This window comes from Melanerpes formicivorus, unplaced genomic scaffold (assembly GCF_026170545.1).
Source record: "Melanerpes formicivorus ecotype bairdi unplaced genomic scaffold, bMelFor1.0.p_v2 SCAF_116, whole genome shotgun sequence".
Taxonomy (NCBI): domain Eukaryota; kingdom Metazoa; phylum Chordata; class Aves; order Piciformes; family Picidae; genus Melanerpes; species Melanerpes formicivorus.
The window spans coordinates 680598-699372 of record NW_027142468.1 but is presented as its reverse complement, the minus strand read 5'-3'; the positions used below and the strand labels follow the sequence as shown (position 1 = coordinate 699372).

Genomic DNA, 18775 nt, shown 5'->3' with positions numbered 1-18775 from the left:
GGGAGCCGCCACAGTCCTGCCAAGGGAACCTGCCTGCCAGCTAGCCTCCATTCCATCTCTTCTCTGCTGCCGTGGGAGGGAGAAGGCTGCCCCCCACTGTCACCATCTGGACCAGTCAGGAGCCAGCCCGGTGACAGCAGACTGCTACAACAAAGGACACAGTGAATCTTCCCCCGTGCTTTCCACTTACTCATTCACATTTGGTTCAAAGCACCCGCGTCTAGCAAAGTCACCTCTGATGTATTGTAATGTCTCTCTCTAGAGTTAGGCAGCTGCCAATGTCCCATCAACCCGCCATCTGGTGGACAAGCAGTGGAATTGCACCCTTCTTTAGATTCATAGAAATTAACTCTGTAAATATTCCAATGGAGTCCAAATGATAAATACTAAACCACTTCTGGGATGTATTGCACAGCTGTGCACTAGAATATGTACATCAAATAGTGGTTATTAATTATTTTAATAATTAATACAATTAATATTTCTGTGTTTCATATTAATTAATAACCTCTTCATCACACTCTGAGCCAGTGACAACAGCGCTGAGGAAAATGTGCACCTCACGGCTGCTGCTCTCCAAGACAGTGTGAGCTGGTTCTGCCTCTGGCTCCAGCACCTGCAAAGAGAAGAGAAGAGTCACTGAGCAGGGCCCTGAGTGCCAGGCTGATCAGGGAGCCTCCAACAGCAGCCACACAGAGGGGCTAGGAAGGACATTCCCATGGCTCATCCCATGAAGACGGCAGCAGGAGACCCTTCTGCTGTAGGCTGTGTGTCACCTGCTGACCAAAGCCAGCAGCGCCAGCACTGCAAGCACACACGTGGGAACTGCCACTGGGTACCAGTGCCTGACCTTGCTTTTCCTGGCCCCTATAAACCTAGCAGCCTGCAGTTTCCCTCCTGGAGGCTGTGGGTGGAGAACCCCAAGAACGAACAGCTCCGGAAACTCTTTTTAGGACAAAGGACTTTCCGGAGAGATGTCTGGTGTGGGGCAGCCACCACACTGCTGGGGGCTGGGAAGGGGCATTCGGGGCTGGGAGTGAACTCATTTGGAAAGTCTCTGACTGCTCTGCCTCTGCTAGGCAAAACGATTTGGGTTCCAGGTCTTGCAGTGGCTCAGCAGCTGGGGCAGAGCCATCACCCAAGAGAAGTGTGTTGGGCAAGGAAAGTCAAAGCAGAAGCTGCTGCTGAGATCCCCACAGCCAACAGCAGAGGGTGTTGGAGTTGGAAAAGACCTGGATGATTGTCGAGTCCAACCATCAGCCCTGCTCTCCAGACCCTTGGCCAGCTTTGCTGCCTTGCTCAGTGCAGACAACGCTCAAAGCTCAGCCCCAGGGTGCTGGGGGGCTCCGCAGCACACACAGCAGAGTGCTGCTACTGCTGCTCTGCAGCCAAAACAAGAAGCAGGGGATTCAACTCCTTGGGAGTTCAAAGACACTGAATCTAAACCAGATCTGAACTCCAGGGAATGGAGATCTGCTCAGTGCTGACCAACAGCTCAAGTGGGGGGCAGGAGGTTGGGGGGCAAGAGGATGAGGCCAGACTCTTTTCTCAGTCATGCCCAGTGACAGGACAAGAAGCAAGGGGCACAAACTGGAGCCCAGGAGGTTCCATCTGACCAGGAGGAGAAGATTCTTTGCTGTGAGGGTGCTGGAGGCCTGGAGCAGGCTGCCCAGAGAGGCTGTGGAGTCTCCTTCTCTGCAGAGATCTCAACCCCCCCTGGTTATTGTGACCCTGGGCAAGCTGCTGTGGGTGTCCCTGCTTTAGCAGGGCGTTGAGACTGGATGACCTCCAGAGGTCCCTTCCAACCCCCACCATGCTGTGCAAGTGGGTTCAAAACTGTGAGCTCCCATCCAACACAGACTGCAACACTTCAGCTCTTGGTTTAGGGTTGGCCTTTCTTGTCCAAGAGACTTCCCCATCTTGTCTGAGCCCTCAGATCCCTCAGCAGCATCCTTTCCTCTAACACATCCTGCTGGTTCCCATTCAGGGATGGATTCACTGTCAGGAGGAGCAGCTCAGCCAGCAGAGATGGAGATCTGCTGCCATCAGCAGACCTTCCTGTGGCAGCTCAGGGAGCTTTTGCTGCTGTGCTTCTCACCTTCTTCTTGACAGGCCAGGTGGCACCTGGGGCCCTTGTGGTATCCACCCACTTGATGGCATGCAGGCTGTCATCCCAGTCAGGGACCTCCTCTGGTGGCAGCTGGAAGGAGATCCTGGACACCTGACACTTCACTGGGTGCTTTTTAAAGGTGACCTCAACTTCTGATTGCAAAGTCACTGTGATGTCCTTCACACAGCCAGCATGGAGGTGTCCCACCTAGGGAGAAGCAGAGAGCCAAGACCAACCTGGGATCACTGGCAAGGGATCACAGGCTGTGGGCGTGGGGAGCAGCTGTGCCAGCAACACCTCTGTGAGGAGAGGCTGAGAGCCTGGGGAAGAGCAGCCTGAGAGACAATCTCTCAAAGCTTATCAAGAGCTAGAAGCTGGGGCACAAGAGGATGGGGCCAGACTCCTCTCAGTGGTGCCCAGGGACAGGGCAAGGGGCACAAACTGGAACCAAGGAGGTTCCATTTGAGCCAGAGGAGAAAATTCCTTGCTGTGAGGGTGCTGGAGCCCTGGAGCAGGCTGCCCAAAGAGGTTGTGGAGTCTCCTCCTCTGCAGAGATTCAAACACACACCCCCGGCCATTGTGATCCTGGGCAAGCTGCTGTGGGTGCCCTGCTTTGGCAGGGGGGTTGCACTAGATGACTCCCAGAGGTCCCTTCCAACTCCCACCATGCTGGGATTGTGTCAAACTGCATCTTACTGAGGATTTATCTGGGTTTTGATGGAGAAGAACACCACCAAAAGATGCCATGTCCCACAACACGGAGCTCTTCTGGCCCCAGCAAAGCCAGGGATGGCATCTCCTAGGTGGCACTGAAAGGGGTTCTCACTGCTCCATGGTGGCTCCCAGAAAGCTGCCAGGCAGGGTCTGAGCAGCAGGGAAAAGCAGAGACAACCAAGCTCACCTGGGGGCAGAAGTGGAAGGGAGGCTCAGGCAGCCACTGGAAGCGCAGGGCCTGCCCCCTGCTGCGGTTGGCGATGGTGAAGGTCACGGTGCAGGGGGTGCCAATGGGACAGAACCCAAACTGGATGTGATCCCCTGGGTCAGCTGTTGGCAATGAGAGAGAGAGCTCTCAGCATGAGGGGAGAGCCCTCTGCCCCCCACAGACACACAGGACTCCAGCTCTACCTTCTCCAAGCCTTCCTTCCCCTGGGACATGCAGCCCAGGACATGTCTGGGCCTGGGCTGAGATCACAGCGCCAGCTCACCTCCAGATCTGCACCCTCCAGCACCCCCAAGTCCTTCTCTGCAGGGCTGCTCTGGGCCCAGCATGGACCCCTGAGGGACACCAGTCTCCATCTGGACATTGAGCTGTTGATCACTATCCTCTGGCTGTGACTATCCAACCAATTCCTTAGCCACCAAGCAGTCCACCCAGAGAGGACACAAATGATCAGATGTGCTCTTCACAGCACCCCATGGGCTGGCAGACCTCCTTTTAGAGCTCCTCAATCAAAAGCTGCTTCCTTTGAGCCCTCCCTGCTGGCCTGCAAACTTCTCCCTTGACAGGGCACCTGCCCTGGGGCTCCCAAGCAAGGCTGCTCTGCAGGCTACAAAAGGTGACAGCAGCTGGCTGCTAAATCTGGGCCAGCCCTGTGCTGCCACAAGGTGTGCCCAGCCCTGGAGGTTCCTTGCTACACCCTGGCAGCCTCTCCTCTTACCCTCCAGGCTGTCCTCCTCCAGGCTGCTCTCAGGGAGCTTCTGCTCCTGCCTGTCTGCCACTAGTCCCTGGATGTTGTCCAGGGTGAAGTCAGCTTCATAGCCTTCCCCCAGCAGCCTGATGGTGGTCTCAGAGGGGTTGTCCAGCACGGACAGGTGGAGCTTCCCTTCCAGGCGTTGGGCCAGGGTGGGCTTGAAAACCACCTCAAACTCTGCTGTCTGCCCACGCTGCAGGAGCAGGGAAGCAGTGTGGGGCTTCCTCTCTGCACAGAGATGGACACCAGGGACAGGTGAGGCACTGCAAACATTTCCATGCTCCAGAAAAGGAACAGGAGCTTGAAAAACAGCTGTCTCTAAGCACAGCTTGGCTCACCAGTGCTTCCAGACCCTCCTCCCATGGTCACAAAGCTGTGACACTACCAGGGCCATCCCTGTTAGTTGTCTTAAGCTCAGCTCAGTGCTCAGCCCTGGCTCAAACTGCAGCCAGATAGCTCCTGCCTTAAGCAGAGCTGAGTCAGAGTGCTTTGGGCTTTTGCTGGCTGGCTGTGAGCTCAGGGGCAGCCTCCCTTCAGGCTGGGGACTCCCCATACGCAGCACAGACCTCAGATGCTCCACTGAAGTGGTGTTACCCCCCCCAGGACTCAACCCACCACCTCCATAAGAATGGAAAAGCTTCCTAGAGCTTGCCAGGTAGAAATCAACCCTGCAAAGAGTCCATGTGCAAAAGCCCCAGAGAGCCCCAGGACACAAGCTCTGGCCAACAGCTGCTTGCTGCTTGGCCAAGCCAGCAGCAGGACACAAGTTTTCCCTCTGGGAGTGACCACATTTCATGGGTGATGAATTCACCTTCCCCAGCAGAGTCCTTCATGCCCACAGCTTGGTAGAGGCATTTGGTGCTGGGCCTGGCTTTCAAGAAGAAAACTCCCTCTTCATCCAGCAGGTCCAGCAGCACCTGGGAAAAGAGCAGGACCAGACTGGGGTGGGCACAGCATGGCCCAGGGCCTGAGCCCACACTGCTGCTGTTCCACCACGGGCAGCCCAGCACGCTGCCCCCCTTCCAACACAGCTCTGAGCACAAGGCTGGAGCGAAACCAGCCCAAAGCCAGGCATCCAGAGACACTGGGAGGGGATGGAAACAGAAGCAGGCAGGACAGGAAGGCTCCAGCCTGACTCTCTGAGTTGTGTTTCCCTGAGAAGGTCCCAAAATCCCCTTTCCCAGAGGAACTCCCTTCCTGGCAAGCAGAAGTCAGCCAGGGGCTTCCAACAGACTTTCTGAGGCCCCTTCCCAGGCTGTTCCCTGAGGCAGGGAAAACACAAAGCCCAGGGCTGGCTCAAGGCTGGCAAGGACAGCAGCAGAGCTTGCAAAGGAGGTGGAGGCAAAAGTGAAGGGCTGCTGAGGCACGAGCCTCTGCCCACTGCTTTGCCACAGCAGAAGCTCAGGAGGTCGTCCTCCTGCCACAGAGGGGCTCTGAGCACAAGCCAAGGCTTTCCTTTGGGCTCCAAGGGCACCTGCAGAGCAGTGGGGCCCCTGCCCACCCTCACCGGCTGCGCTGGGCCCTCTCCTGCCCAGCAGCAGCCTTGTTCCCAGAGCAGAGCTCCCTCAGCAGCTGCTCACCTGGGCAGGGACAGGGCCAGAGTTCTGCAGGACCAGGGGCAGCTTCTCCCAGGCCCCCAGCAGGAGCCTCCTGAAGAGCAGCAGGGGGTTCCCTCTCCTGTCCTTCAGCGCCGGGCGCAGGACCCTCACCTCCGGCAGCTTCCCCTCGCCGCTGATCTCAAAGCTCAGGCTCTGTGCTCTCACTGCTGCAGGGCTGCAGGAGAGGGGCAGCAGAGCCACTGCTCAATTGGCAAGCACTGAAGCCAGGGCCACCTGCTGCATTTCCCCTGCCTGGGGCTCCTGGCCCCCAGGACACAGCTCCCCCTTGCCCCTCTCCACCCAGTCCCATCCGAGAGGAATCTGCTCTGCAGAGCCAGAGCCTCCCAGAGCACCAGTTCAAACCATTTCACTCAGAGGAGCCCTGCAGGGCAGCAGAGACATGAGGAGGTGACAGAGGCCATGGGGCAGGTTCCCTGGCTGTGCTGAGGTGAGACAGAAGCAAGGAGCATGAGCAGAGCATGGAAAAGTCTCCAAGGCAGAAGGGGCAAATCAGTGACCCCAGCAGGGAAGGTGATCTCCACAGAGGCTCAGAGCAGGAATTGCTCCTTAGGGCAGCAGACTGATGGATCCAGTCCCAGCTCAGCTACTAAAGGGCTGGGCAAGGGCAAGGCAGGCCCAGGACACACACAGGGCCTAGGGCAGAAGAGCTGGGGTCTTTTAGAGGGGATCCAATGGCTCCTTTAGCATCAAAGATCTTCATGCACCCCAGGAGATCCACCAGATCACCTCCTGAGCACAGGAACAAGGAGGCAACAAGGGCAGCTGGCTCAGGGCATGGAAACAATCCTCTGTCCTTGGCATTCTCCAGCTCAGCTGAAGCTGCACACAGCTCCATTGCTTCCTGATTCATCCACTCCCTGTTGGCTCCTTGGCATCAGAGAATCCTGGAATGCTTTGGCTTGGAAGGGACCTTGAAAGCTCATCCAGTCCAAGCCCCCTGCAGGCAGCAGGGCCCTTGGCAACTCCAGCAGTTTGCTCAGAGCCCCAGCCAACTTGACCTGGCATGGTTCCAAGCATGGGGCATTCCCCACCTCTCTGGGCACCCTGGGCCAGTGTCAGTGTCCCACTGCCCTCACAGGCACTGCTGCAGGCTACAGCAGGGCACTGACTCCCCGGCTCTGCTGGATCTCGCAGCTACAGCTTCTGAGTTCTCTGCAGCATCTCTGTCAGCAGGAGAGGCTGAGAGCCCTGGGGCTGCTGAGCCTGGAGAAGGGCAGCCCCAGAGGGGATCCTGGAGGTGAGGGTGCTGGAGCCCTGGAGCAGGCTGCCCAGAGAGCTTGGGGAGTCTTCTCTGCAGAGATTCCACAGTCCCCTGGCCATGGGGATCCTGGGCAAGCTGCTGTGGGTGCCCTGCTCAGGCAGGGGGTGGGGCTGGATGATCCCTAGAGCTCCCTTCCAAGCCCCTCCCTGCTGGGATGCTGTAACGCTGAGTACTCTACCCCAGGCTACTCAAAGAGCTAGAAGCTCTCAGGAAGGTCCCCTCCCAAGCTCTCCTGAGGTGAGTTACCTTGTGTGGACATCGAGGGAGGCCTCAAAAGTGCAATGGTAGCTCTTCACCTTCCGTGGAGTGAAGGTGACCGTGGCAAAGGCCTGGGAGCAGCTGGGCACGGACAGCCGGACAGGATCCACCTCAAACACCTGGCCAGAGTGGCTCTTCAGCTTGGGGAAGCCCAGAGAAGGCTGTTAGGAGGAAACTTTTCTCCATGTGCTGCTGTCTCACCCATACAAGGATCATGAGGAACAGCCCCAGACAGTGTGGCCCCCTTCTGGCTTCCCTAGACAGGCTCCATCTGTCTCGGGGGGGAATCCAAAGCAGTGCTGCCCCAGGGGGCTGCCATCAAGCCCAGGAGTGCAAAGCTTGCTTTCAGCGCTGCTCAGACCTCCAGCACACATGGGAAGTGGGGACTGCATGGAGAACCCTGCAAAGAACCTGCCCCTGGCCTTTAAAGAGAAGGGGCAAAGAGCAGGGAGCCTAAGGAAAGCAGAGAATGGCTTTGGTTGGAAGAGACCTTTAGGATCATCAAGTCCAACTCTAAGCCCAGCACTGCCAGGTCACCACCAAACCATGGCCCTCAGCACCACAGCTCCACAGCTCTGAAATCCCTCTAGAGATGGGGCTCCACCTCTGCCCTGGGCAGCCTGGGCCAGGCCTTGACAACCCTCAAGGGAAAGAAATTGCTCCTCATGTCCAACCTAACCCTCCCCTGGCACAACCTGAGGCCATGTCCTCTTGTCCTAGCACTTATTCCTTTTGAGAGGAGACCAAGCCCACCCCAAAAGGGTCTGCTTTGAGCCCTGGCTCAAAGCTGAGGAAAAGCTCCTCCTCTGCCTGTGCTTCCAAGAGATGTTCAGAAGGGCTCAGGTCTCACTCCAAAGCCCCAGGGGCCTGGAGCTAAAACCTTGCCTGAGACACACTGAATGCAGCCCAGCTCTCACCTGCCCTGAGCTGCACTAGGCTGGGCAAAAGGAAGCAAGGAAGCTGGAGAACAAGGCAGATGCCACACAGCCTTCAGAGACTCCCCAAGGCCTCCTGTTCTTACCTTGCTGGGGCTGGGTTTGATGGAGAGGAGCACATGGCAGGGGATTCTGTTCACATTGCAGATCTTGAAGCGTGCCGTGGCCTGGTGCCCAACCAGGACGTTGGTGAAGATGAACTTGTTCTCATCTGTGAGGAACACCCCCTGCTGCTCCTGCACTGTCTGGAGGACCTGGCAGAGGTTGCTGCTGCTGCAGATCTGATGCCCCTCAAAGATGGCCTCAAGGTCATCAGCCACGAATGCTGTGAGCAGAGCAGAGGGAGGGCTGAGGATGGAGAATCCTTCCTGCTGACCTGCCCTGCCCCTGCTGGCCTCTGAGAAGCTCTTTCTGCCCAGGGAGCTGCAAACCCCAGCCTTGGGTGGGGGAGCTGCCTGTGAGGATGGAGCTCAGGCACCCTCAGTCTGAAAGGGTTTCTTTTGATCCTTCCATGCATCCCTCCCAGCCTCTCCCACTGGTGGGCTTGGCAAGAACCTCTGAGGATTGGCAGAGAGATGCAAGGTCAGGCTCAGGCTGTCTGCTCTGTCCCAGGACTGAGGCTGGGTGCCGAGCAGCAGCAGCCTGGCCACAGGAACCCGTGGGCAGCACTCACCTGGAAGGCAGGACTCGGCCAGCAGGGTGTAGGGGATGCCAAGAGGGTTGTCCCTGGGGTCTCTGTTGCTGATGTCGATGAGCAGCTGCTCCTGGCACGGCCCTGGCAGCTCCGCAGCACAATCTACTGTCACCAGCTGCTGCTCCCCAGGAAGGATGGAGCCAAAGGCAGGGGACACTGTGAACATGCCCAGGGTGAGGCGAGCCTGCAGAAAGAGTCCCAGCAGAGGCTGATGGCAAACAGCCTCACTCTGAGCATCCCAGCAAGGAGGACCCTGGGCCTTGGCCTCCAGCTGGGCCCAGGGCAGGCAGGGATGACACCACGGCCCAGAGCACAACCCAGGATGAGAGGAACAAGCTAAGGAGATGTGCAGGCCTAGCCTGAGTGGCTTAGAGAAAGGAGTTGGGCTGTAAAGGGTGAAGGTGGGAGCTGGGGTCCTTCAGCCTCCAATGTGAAACAGGAGAGCAGAGAGAACTGTGAGAAACCATCAGAGAGGAGAGCAGACTGGGCAGAAGGCAAGGCAAGGTCATCTCCTGTCCCTGGACTGGGAGTTCAGCAGGGACACTCCACAGCTGTGGCACTCACAGCCTTATTTTGGCCAGCAGCTCCCAGGTACAGATCCCTTCCCCTTGGCCCCACAGCTCCAGGGCTGAGCAAGAGCACAGCATTGAGCAGCTCCTTCCTCTGCTCATGGCTGGCAGAGGATGGGTCTCCCCCATGCAGCCCCTGTCCCATGCCGTGGGCACAAGCCCCCAGCCTGGGCACAGCAGGGGAGGAGCCTGTCCTGGGGAGCAGGAGCCACCCACCTTCACGGAGGGCTTGGTTTCCTTTGGCAGCAAGGGCTTGCTCTGCTTGGCTGCAGCAGACCTTCCACTGGAGCTCCCCTGCTTGTGGGAGTGGGAGAACTTCCTTTGATGTGCACCCAGAGGAGAGAGCAGAGAACATCCCTCAGGCTGAGCTCCTCCTGCCCTTCTCCACAGCCAAACCTTCCTCCCCAGGGAAGAAAGTCCTCCTGCTCTTCACAGCCCCCTGCACCACCTGTGGCTGTAGCTGATGGGCAGATGGGCTCCAGCAGCAGCTGCATGAGGATGAGCAGGAGGATTCTCTGGCATCTCTCTCCTCCCTGCTCACAAGCCAACTGCACAGGCAGACAATAACCCAGGGCTCACAGAACATGGACTTGTTTAGTTGGGAGAGACCTTTAAGGTCAGCAAGGCCAAGACTGACCCCAGCACTACAGGTCACCACTAAGCCATGGCCCTCAGCACCACACCTCACAGAGTCACAGAGGTGTTGGGGCTGGAACAGACCAAGCACCACATCTAAACGACCTTCAAACACACCCAGGCTTGGTGACTCCACCACCTCCCTGGGCAGCACATTCCTGTCCTGACCACTCTTGCTGGGACACAGTTTTTCCTAATGCCCAGTCTGAACCTACCCAGTCACAGCTTGAGGCTATTCCCTCTTTCCCTGTCACTAATTACCTGTGAGAGGAGACCAGCACCAACCTCTCCACAGCTCTGAAACCCCTCCAGGAGCAGGCACTCCACCACTGCCCTGGGCAGTCTGGGCCAGGCCTTGACAAGCCTCAAGGGGAAGAAATTGTTCTTCATGTGCAGCCTAACCCTCCCCTGGCACAACTTGAGGCTGTGTCCTCTTGTCCTAGCAGTTGTTCCTTGGGAGAAAAGACTAACCTCACCTGGCTCCAGCCTCCCTTCAGGGAGTTGTAGAGAGCCAGAAGGGCTTCCCTCAGCCTCCTCTTCTCCAGGCTAAACAATGCTAGGTGCCTCAGCTGCTCCTCACAGCCCATGTGCTCCAGACCCTTCCCCAGCTTTGTTGTCCTTCCCTGGCCACCTTCCTGCACCTCAATGCTCTTGGAGTAAGGGGCCCAAACCTGGCCCCAGGACTCACAGTGCAGCCTGCTTGTGTGTCCTGGCTGCCTGCCACACGCCAGCCCTGCTGTGGGGCCTCCTCCAGCAGGAAGGTTGCTGCAGGCCTTCTCACCTTTTCTTTGTGGGCTCAGCTGCAGCCTGCTCTGCTCTGCAGATGAGGAACTGGAAGGGCAGGAGGCCTCTGTTCTGCAGCAGGAAGCTGCAGGCCCTCCTGGTGCCGCTGGCCATGGCCCCGCAGTCGAGCAGCGCCGCAGGGCTGATGCTGTACTGGCTGAAGACAGCTCTGGCTGAGAGCCTCACTGGGATGCTGGCAATGGGCTCCCCTCCTGCCCTCAGCTTGGGCTCCAGCACCTGCAACCAGGGCAGGCCTTGGTAAATCCAGCAGAGCCCAACCTCTGGCTCTGGCCTGTGGCCACAGCCCAGGTGCCCATCAGCTCATCCCCCTGCTCTGAAGTCCTTCTCCAGAACTGCATTTTCAGCCCCTCTTAGAATCATGGAATGGGTTGGCTTGGAGGAGTCATTGCTTCCATTTTCCTGCAGTCAGCAGGAACACCTGAGGGCAGAGCAGGTGCTTCAGAGCTCCAAACAACCTGACCTGCAGTGCTTCCAGTGATGGGGCAATGACCACCTCCCTGGCCAAGCTGGGCCAGGCTGGCACCACCCTCAGTGTCAGACATTTCTTCCTCCTATCCAGGCTGAATCTTCCTCTTTTAGTTTCAAACCATCACCCCTTGTCCTGTCCCAGCAGGCCCTGATCCAAAGTCTCTCCCCAGCTTTTGGATTGGCCCCCTCCAGCACTGGAAGGGCCAGAGCTGGCTTCTGAAAGCCTTTGCTGTGTGCAAATAACAGAAGGTTCCCCAGCTAAAGCTTGCTTTCCAGCACAGCCATGTCCTCCTGACCCCCTCAGCCCAGCTGTGCTCACCCTGCCTGCCCCAGGCAGCTCACCTGGCACAGCAGGATGGCTTTGTCCTCAATGCTGATCTCCCTCTGGGGGTGGAAGAGCAGCTGGACACGGACAGGACGCTCAGAGGCAGGCAGCAGGCCCTGCTGGGGCTGCACAGTGAGGTGGGAGGCCAGGTCACGGCTTCCGGGGTCTGTGGGGCGCAGCCTGAACCTGGGGAGGGAAGGAGAAGAAGATCTCTGCAGTGAACAGCCCAGGGGCCAGCAGCACAGCCAGGACCTGGCATGGGACCAGTAAAAACCAACCAAAGAATTCTGCTGTGCTTAGGAGCCCCAGGCCCTGGCAGAGCCAGGCAGTGCTGAGTGCTGGCAGCTCCCCTCCACCCCCAGCGTTTTCATTCCTCCTCTAAAGAGTCTCCTGAAGAGAAAGGACTTAGCCCTGGAAGGACAGCAACAGAGCTCAGCAGGGACTGGCCTCAACTTCAGGGGCACAAAATCCCAGACCCCCAGCATGGGAGGGTTTGGAAAGGACCTCTGGGGCTCATCTGGTGCAAGGCCCCTGCTAAAGTAGGGCACCCACAGCAGCTTGCCCAGGAGCACAAGGGCCAGGGGGGGTTGGAATCTCTGCAGAGAAGGAGACTCCACAACCTCTCTGGGCAGCCTGCTCCAGGCCTCCAGCACCCTCACAGCAAAGTTTCTCCTCCTGCTCAGATGGAACTTCCTGGGTTCCAGTTTGTGCCCACTGCCCCTTGGCCTGTCCCTGGACACCACTGTTAGGAGTCTGGCTCCAACCTCTTGCCTGCCACAGGTCCTTTATCTGCTGCTGAGCATTGCTCAGCTCCCCTCTGGGGCTGCTCTTCTCTAGGCTCAGCAGCCCCAGGGCTCTCAGCCTTTGCTCCTCACAGAGCTGCTCCAGGCCCCTCAGCACCTTTCTAGTTTCTGCTGGACTCTCTCCAGTGGTTCCCTCTTGCACTGAGGAGCCCAGAGCTGGAGCCAGGACTCCAGAGGTGGTCTCCCTAGGGCAGAGGACAGGCAGAGGAGAATGTCCCCTGACCTGCTGGCCACACTCTTCTTACTGCACCCCAGAGCCCAGGGACTCTCCTTGTGGTGCCTGCTGAGCTGTGCAGAACTGCTGGGCTGGGGCTGGATTCTCCATGCAAATGGAGCCTGGAGCTCAGGACAGTCCCAGTGGTCACACACACCATGAGGCAGCCAGCATGGGAACAGCTTCTAGCCACAGGAGCAGACTGCAGGCCTGGGCAGGTGGTGGCCCCAGGCACTCCCAGAGCAGGCAGCTGGACCAACCTGTATGCAAGCTTGCACTGCCCTTGGTTCCTCAGGGTCAGCACTTGCTTGGCACTCCCCAGGACCTCCAGGACTCCAAAGTTCACACAGCCATCTGCACCTGCAGGACACCCCCAGAGCGAGGGAAGGGATGGGGAGGATGCTGGAGCTGCTGCAGGCTGCACCCAGTCAGGAGACAGAGACTGGGAGAGCTCAGGTGGGACAAAGCTCTGCTCAGCAAGTCTCCAGCCTTGCAAGGTTTCTCTGCCTGCTTTGCTGCCCTTTGCTCTTCTTACTCAGAGAGGACCTGTAGGGCTTAGCAGCCAAGGAGCTCAGCCTCCACCTCCTTGCTTCCAAGCACAGATCAACCACTGGATGTGCTGCACTGAGCCTTCAGGAACTGCCAGCTGCTTGTTCCCACCCCTGGTGTTTCAAAGGGGCACACTTCAAGGTGTGAGAGAGGCAAGGCACTGTGTGACCTGACAGTGCTTTACTCCACACAGCTGGCAAGAGACCTGTGCCATGGATCCATGCCAGGCCTGCATTGCTGTCCCACCCCATCCCATCCCATCCCATCCCATCCCATCCCATCCCATCCCATCCCATCCCATCCCCCACTTGCCCCAGCAGTGCAATGCATCTGAACTCCTTTGCTCTGGGGCCAGCCACTGACCTTCAGGCAGGGTGATGTTCAGAGCAACTTCGTAGGCCTCAGCCACAACTTCAATGTTCTCCACCTGAACAACACCCTGGACATTCTCTGCATCTGAAACCTGAGGCAGCAAGAAGCAAACCCTAAAGTCATTCTCCTCAGTGTTCCTGCTAAACAAGAGGAGTCCTTGTCTCTAGCAGCTGTCTTTACCCAGCCTGGGAGGCAGTGTGATGTACAAACACCCACAAGAGTCCTGAGGTGTCCCAGAGCAGGTGGCAATGACAGCCAACTCTCTCTTGGCAGGCAGCAGCCTCACTGCAATGCAGCCTCTAAACCCCAGGGAACAAAGCCTTAATAGCCAGAGGAGGAGACTCCACAACCTCTCTGGGCAACCTGCTCCAGGGCTCCAGCACCCTCACACCAAAGATGTTGGAGCCTCCTGGCTTCCAGTTCCTGCCTCTTCCCCCTTGTTCTGTGCTGGCACCACTGCCTGGCTCCATCTTCTTGCCCCCCACCCTCAGCTCTTGCTCAGCACTGAGGTATTCAGAAGCAGCATCCTTCAGTGAGGGTCCCTTGGTGCTAAGGGCCCAGACAATGGGGGCTCAAAGGAATCTCCTCAGGGCTCATCCTTTGGCCCTCTTTGCCTTCAGACACAGCCTCCATCCCCCAGGGCCCACAGCACTCTGCCCAGCTCTGCCAGGCAGGGCCCTGTCCCCTCACCTCCAAGCGGATCTTCTTCTCCACGCCGAGAGCCTTGGTGCTCCTGAAGCACAGCTGCACGGCCAGCTCCGAGCGGGGCCCGACCGTGCCCTGCCTCTGCCGCACCGAGAAGCCCTCGCCGAGGCTCTCCAGCCCGCTGAGCCTCCAGGCCACCGGCAGGGGGCAGCTGTTCCGCAGCAGCAGGCTCCTGCTGTGCTCGCTGCGGAGACACCAAGGCTCAGTGCCAGCTGCTGAGGGGCACAGCGGCAGCCCTGCCGCTGGCAGCAGCCCTCCCCATGGGGCTGAAACCACCCTGCAGGTTTTGCTCTTTGCCACAAGCCTGAGAGGGGAGGCCCCTAGGGAGAGCTTGGTGGCAGAAGGGGATCCAACAGCAGGCAGAGCCAGAGCCAGAGCCACTCTCTCTGCACCAGCAGAGGAGAAGCAAATGCATCAGGGCACCCACTGCTGGGGGGCTAGAGCTGGGGACTGTCATGGGACATCCCAGCCAGCAAGGAACGGTGAGCAAGAGGCTGGCAAGTGCTGGGAGCAAGAGGGCTGCTGGCCCAGCCTCCAAGCTGAGGAAAGGGAAGCTGCAGCAGAGCCACCCCCAGCAGAGTGCCCCTGGCCTGACTGACCTGTGCAGAAGCACCCTGTTGAAATGCAGCTGCTTGGGGCTGACCCCCAGCTTCACCTGCACCCCTTGGCAGCACAGGTGGAAGACCACTGGCTCTGGGTTGCCCTTGATGCAGCAGATGAGGCTGTCTTCCACCAGGCCAGGTGAAGTGGGGTATGCCCAGATGCTCAGCTCCTGGCCCCAGCCCCACAAAGAGAAGCACAGAAGAACATTCAGTGAGCAGGAGGGGCAGCTCCTGGGCTCTGCTGCTGCTCCCTGTCCCACCTGCCTGTCTCCTACCTGCTTCTCCTTAGGTCCCAGCTGCATGCTGGCAGGCTCCAAGAGGAAGGTGCCCCCACTGCCACCCCGCTCAAAGGAGAAGTGCACCTCTGCCTCCCAGGGGCTGACATTGCAGATGGAGAGCTGCTCGCAGTTGTCATCCTGCAGCACAGCCTTGGACCTGGCCACAGAAAGGGCAAAGGCTGCAGGGGAGCTCTGTCAAGCAGCCTGAGAGAAAGGCTCATGTGGGAGGGACACCTTGCATGCTGCCTGTGTTCATTCCCTGCTTCCTTGGATGCCCAGCCCACACTTGGTGTCTCCATCCCAGAGGTGTGCACAGGCCACTTCAAGAGGCCTTCTACAAACCAGGACCTCAAAGGTGCCTGGCAAAACAGAAGCACAGCAGGCACCTGGATTCCTCCCCTCCTCTGCTGGCTTTCCCTCCCTGCAGGCTTCCCAGGAAAGTGTGGCAAGAGCTCAGCTTCTCTCTTCCAAAGCAGCCAGGAGACTGCCTGGGCCCAGCTCCTGGGTGAGCCTGAGGCTGAGGGCGGGAAAGCAAAAGGATTCCTTCCCAAGAGGAATCCCAGAGTTCACAAACACCTCCTGGTTCAGGTGTGGGACAGAGGTTGGTGGGAAAAGGTCAAAAAAAGGCAATGCCTCAGCCTGGCCAAATCCTCTTTTGGTTTTTAAACTCTTTTGATTTAACCTCCCTGGGGTGTCAGAATGCCACCAGCTCTCCAGAGCTCCCCTGCAGACAAACCTCCATTTCTAATGCTGAAAGAAGAGGGAAGTGAAAACCAGAAAGATGCCAGCAGCTACAGGGACATTATTTTAAGGCCAGACTCTATCCAGCAGTGAGGATCAGGAAAATGGAAATCCCATTTGCCCTGCCCTGCAGGTGCTTGTCCCCCAACAGCAGCTCCAACCATCAAGTCTTGCTGACACTGCAGATTTCACGGAGGGTTTCCAGTCCCTCAGCAGAAAAACTTCCTTTGCTCCTTCAGGCTGACCCACAGAGCTCCCAGCACTTGAAACAAACAGCACAAAGCTGCTGAAGCTGAGATGGGGGCTGACAAGTGACCCCAAGCTGCTTTCAGGCCGCAAGCAGCACCTGGCTCTGGCCACCAAAGCCCCCAGGGGGCAGGAAGATCAGCTCCATCCCCCCCAGCACTCCTGTGCCTGCTAGGTGCTCAAGTTGCCACAGCTGTGCTCCTTCGAAGCCACCAAACTCCCAGCTCTCTGCCCGGGCCTGCCCTGAATCGTGCCCCTGGGTGCATGTTCCTGGAAGCACAAGGTCCTGCAAGCAGCACAGCTGGGGGCTGGGCAGCACCTACCTGTCTCTTGCCTTGGCACACAGCAGCGGCCCGAAGTGGAACATCCCCGTGCTCAGGACATACTGCTTGGAGATGATGGCATCAGCTGCCTTGCTCTGCCTGCAGCGAGGAAACACCTCCCTGGCACAGAGAGAAGGAAGAGTTGGGAGATTCTCTGAGCACAAAACCTGCTCCCAAAGGCTGAACTCTTAGTGCTGGCTGAGGCACAGCACCGCTGCCCAGCTCCAAGCACGGCAAGAGATGCTGGGGGGCTCAGGCAGGTCCCAGGGGCACAAGGGGCAGAGTCTCAGCTCTGAGCTCAGGGGCAGCAGAGCGGGACGGCCCCAGGGGCCAGCCTTACCGTGGCTCCTGGCTGATGCTGGGGTACAGGCAGGTGCCCCTGCAGTGCAGCTGGTAGGGGCGCTTGGTGCCCAGCAGCTCGAAGTGCAGCCTCTGCTCAAAGCTGCCCAGCAGCGCGGAGCTGAAGTGGACCTGCAGCACCACCTGGCCCTGGGCAGGCACTACCCAGCGGTAGCTGCTGAGCCTGGCAGGGAAAGAGGAACCTTCAGGCACTGCTGAGGAGCAAAGGAGAGCAGGAGGAGCCATGGTGGAGCTGGGGTGGGAAACCTCCTTGGCAAGCTGGCCCTGAAGCAGAGGGATCCCTCCTCCCTCACAGCTCACCTGGCACAGCTCTCTGGGGGGGGCAGGGTGTCCACGTGCCTTTGGTCCCCCTCAGAGGAACGGCTGGGGGGTCCTGTGGCTGGTCCCTGGAGATCTCTCCTGCCACAGCCAGAGCTCTGCTTTCCCCTCACAGCCTCCTGGCTGCTGCTGCCTTTCTCCCTTCTCCAATGGCCTCTGGCTGGGGTGCCCTGCTCCTCTGAGGTCTTCACCCCAAAGGGAGAGAGCAAAGGGAAAGACAGCTGAGACCTGCCCTGAGAGCCAGCACTGCAGGGGAGCTCTCAGCAGAGCAGAGCACAGCACAGGGGCAAAAGCCTCTCCTTTGACCTGCTGCCCACATTGCTGGGGATCAGCCCAGGATAGGGCTTTCAGCACTCAGTGCCAGCTCCTCTCCATCTTTGCACCTCCCAGCTGAAGGTTTGAGGGGCAGAGCAGGCTTTGCTGCTGAGGCTTTGCCTCTCCTCTCAGACTGGCCCTGTGTTTCAAGCAGAGCTCTTTCTTCTGGACAGCCAGAAGGGATCTCTGCAGGCTTGGGCCCTGTCACATCTTCACTGCCCTGCCACTCTCACCCTTTTCCATCCCACCTGCCCCTTTGCCCCCATCCAGCCTGGTCCCTGTCCTGGCACCTTCACTGTGGGCACAGTGGGGACATCCACAACACTTTCAGGAGCCTCCTCCTCTTCTGGCCCTGTGGCAGCTGCTGGCAGGAGCACAAAGTGCTGGAGGACTTCTGCAGGCACCTCCCGCTTGGCTGGGCAGTGAACCACAGAGTAGACAGCAGGGGGAGGAATGGGGGGCCCTGAGGGACCCAGGCCCAGCTCATCCAGCACCTAAAGCAGAAGAGCAAACCTTGGTCATGCTCCTGTGGCCTCTATCCTCACACCTCCTGAAAGACACTGAGCTGTTAGGGAGCTCTGATTGACTGAGGTGGAGCACAGCCCTTGCTCTGCCCAGGGTGGGGAGCAGGCTCCAGAGCAGGGCCAGGACTACAGGTGGCACCTGCAGAGGAATCTCTGCCCCAAGTGACTCAGCTGAAGGGAGCAAAGCCCAGGGGCTGCCCTGGCACCCCCTTTCTCCCCAGACTGGCAGAGCAGCTGACAGGCAGGAGGCCTGCACAGAGAGCACTCCCTCTGCCCCCAGCCAAAGCACAAGGCTGCTGAGGGACAGCAGCAGCAGCCTGGAGAAGGCTCTGTGCCCTTGGCACCCGCTGGGACACAAGGCCCCAGGGCCCCCACGGGGCAGGCTCAGCACCTGAGCATTGTGGGGCCCTACCTGCTCTGCCCCTGGCAGCTTCCTGCTCTCCAGGATGGTGCTCAGCACATCTGCAGAGCTCAGCACCTCGATGTCCAAGCAGGGCACGCCGACTTCTTGGCCACTGGCTGACCCTGCTGCACCTCCCCCTTCCAGCTGAGACAACTTGGGGGCCTCAGGAGGCTTCAGTTTCTCCAGGAGCTCTTTCTCCTGCCTCTCCTGACGCTCCTTCTTTTTAGCCTTCTGCCTTCTGGGCCTGGATAAATGCTGCTGCTGATCTTCTGCTTGCTGCTGAGCTTCCTGCTTTGAAGGGGACAGCAGGACACCCTGCACCCTGTCCCAGCATGACAAAACACGTGCCACATCTTTCTGTGATGCCTCATAGGCCTTAAAGCTCAGGGCCAAGTTCTTGCTGTCAGCCTGGCCTTGCTCTTGGGCTTCTAGCTCTGAGCAGGTGTCTGCCGGGGCAAGCTTGCTCTGCTTCTTCTCATCTTCCTTGCCAGCTGCAGCAGAGTCTGGGCCCTCCTTGGCAGAGCCCTTCTTGCCTGCCTGCTCACTGACACTCAGCTGCTTGGTGCTGCTGCTGGATGTGTTGATGCTCTGGGCAGGAGGAGCAGGAGAAAGCCATCAGCATTTCAAAGCAGGACTCAAATGCTGCAGGACA

General features: G+C 58.7%; 1 protein-coding gene across 1 annotated transcript in view; it reads right to left on the bottom strand.

Annotated features, from left to right (window-relative positions):
* Positions 1-318: 318 nt before the first annotated feature.
* The window catches only part of LOC137456115 (hydrocephalus-inducing protein homolog), a 65920-nt gene continuing 47463 nt past the window's right edge, over positions 319-18775 (bottom strand). The window contains exons 39-60 of the mRNA XM_068167421.1: positions 18133-18711; positions 17487-17690; positions 16864-17066; positions 16544-16726; positions 16204-16323; positions 14891-15050; positions 14613-14785; positions 13999-14197; positions 13300-13399; positions 12648-12747; positions 11388-11556; positions 10555-10793; positions 9354-9456; positions 8548-8752; positions 7961-8199; positions 6928-7079; positions 5382-5574; positions 4613-4718; positions 3769-4029; positions 3012-3154; positions 2099-2317; positions 319-616 (exon numbers count right to left, since the gene is read on the bottom strand). Of these exons, the coding sequence (XP_068023522.1) occupies positions 497-616; positions 2099-2317; positions 3012-3154; positions 3769-4029; positions 4613-4718; positions 5382-5574; positions 6928-7079; positions 7961-8199; positions 8548-8752; positions 9354-9456; positions 10555-10793; positions 11388-11556; positions 12648-12747; positions 13300-13399; positions 13999-14197; positions 14613-14785; positions 14891-15050; positions 16204-16323; positions 16544-16726; positions 16864-17066; positions 17487-17690; positions 18133-18711 (4170 nt within the window). The 3' untranslated portion in view covers positions 319-496. The remainder of the gene's footprint in view (positions 617-2098; positions 2318-3011; positions 3155-3768; positions 4030-4612; positions 4719-5381; positions 5575-6927; positions 7080-7960; positions 8200-8547; positions 8753-9353; positions 9457-10554; positions 10794-11387; positions 11557-12647; positions 12748-13299; positions 13400-13998; positions 14198-14612; positions 14786-14890; positions 15051-16203; positions 16324-16543; positions 16727-16863; positions 17067-17486; positions 17691-18132; positions 18712-18775) is intronic.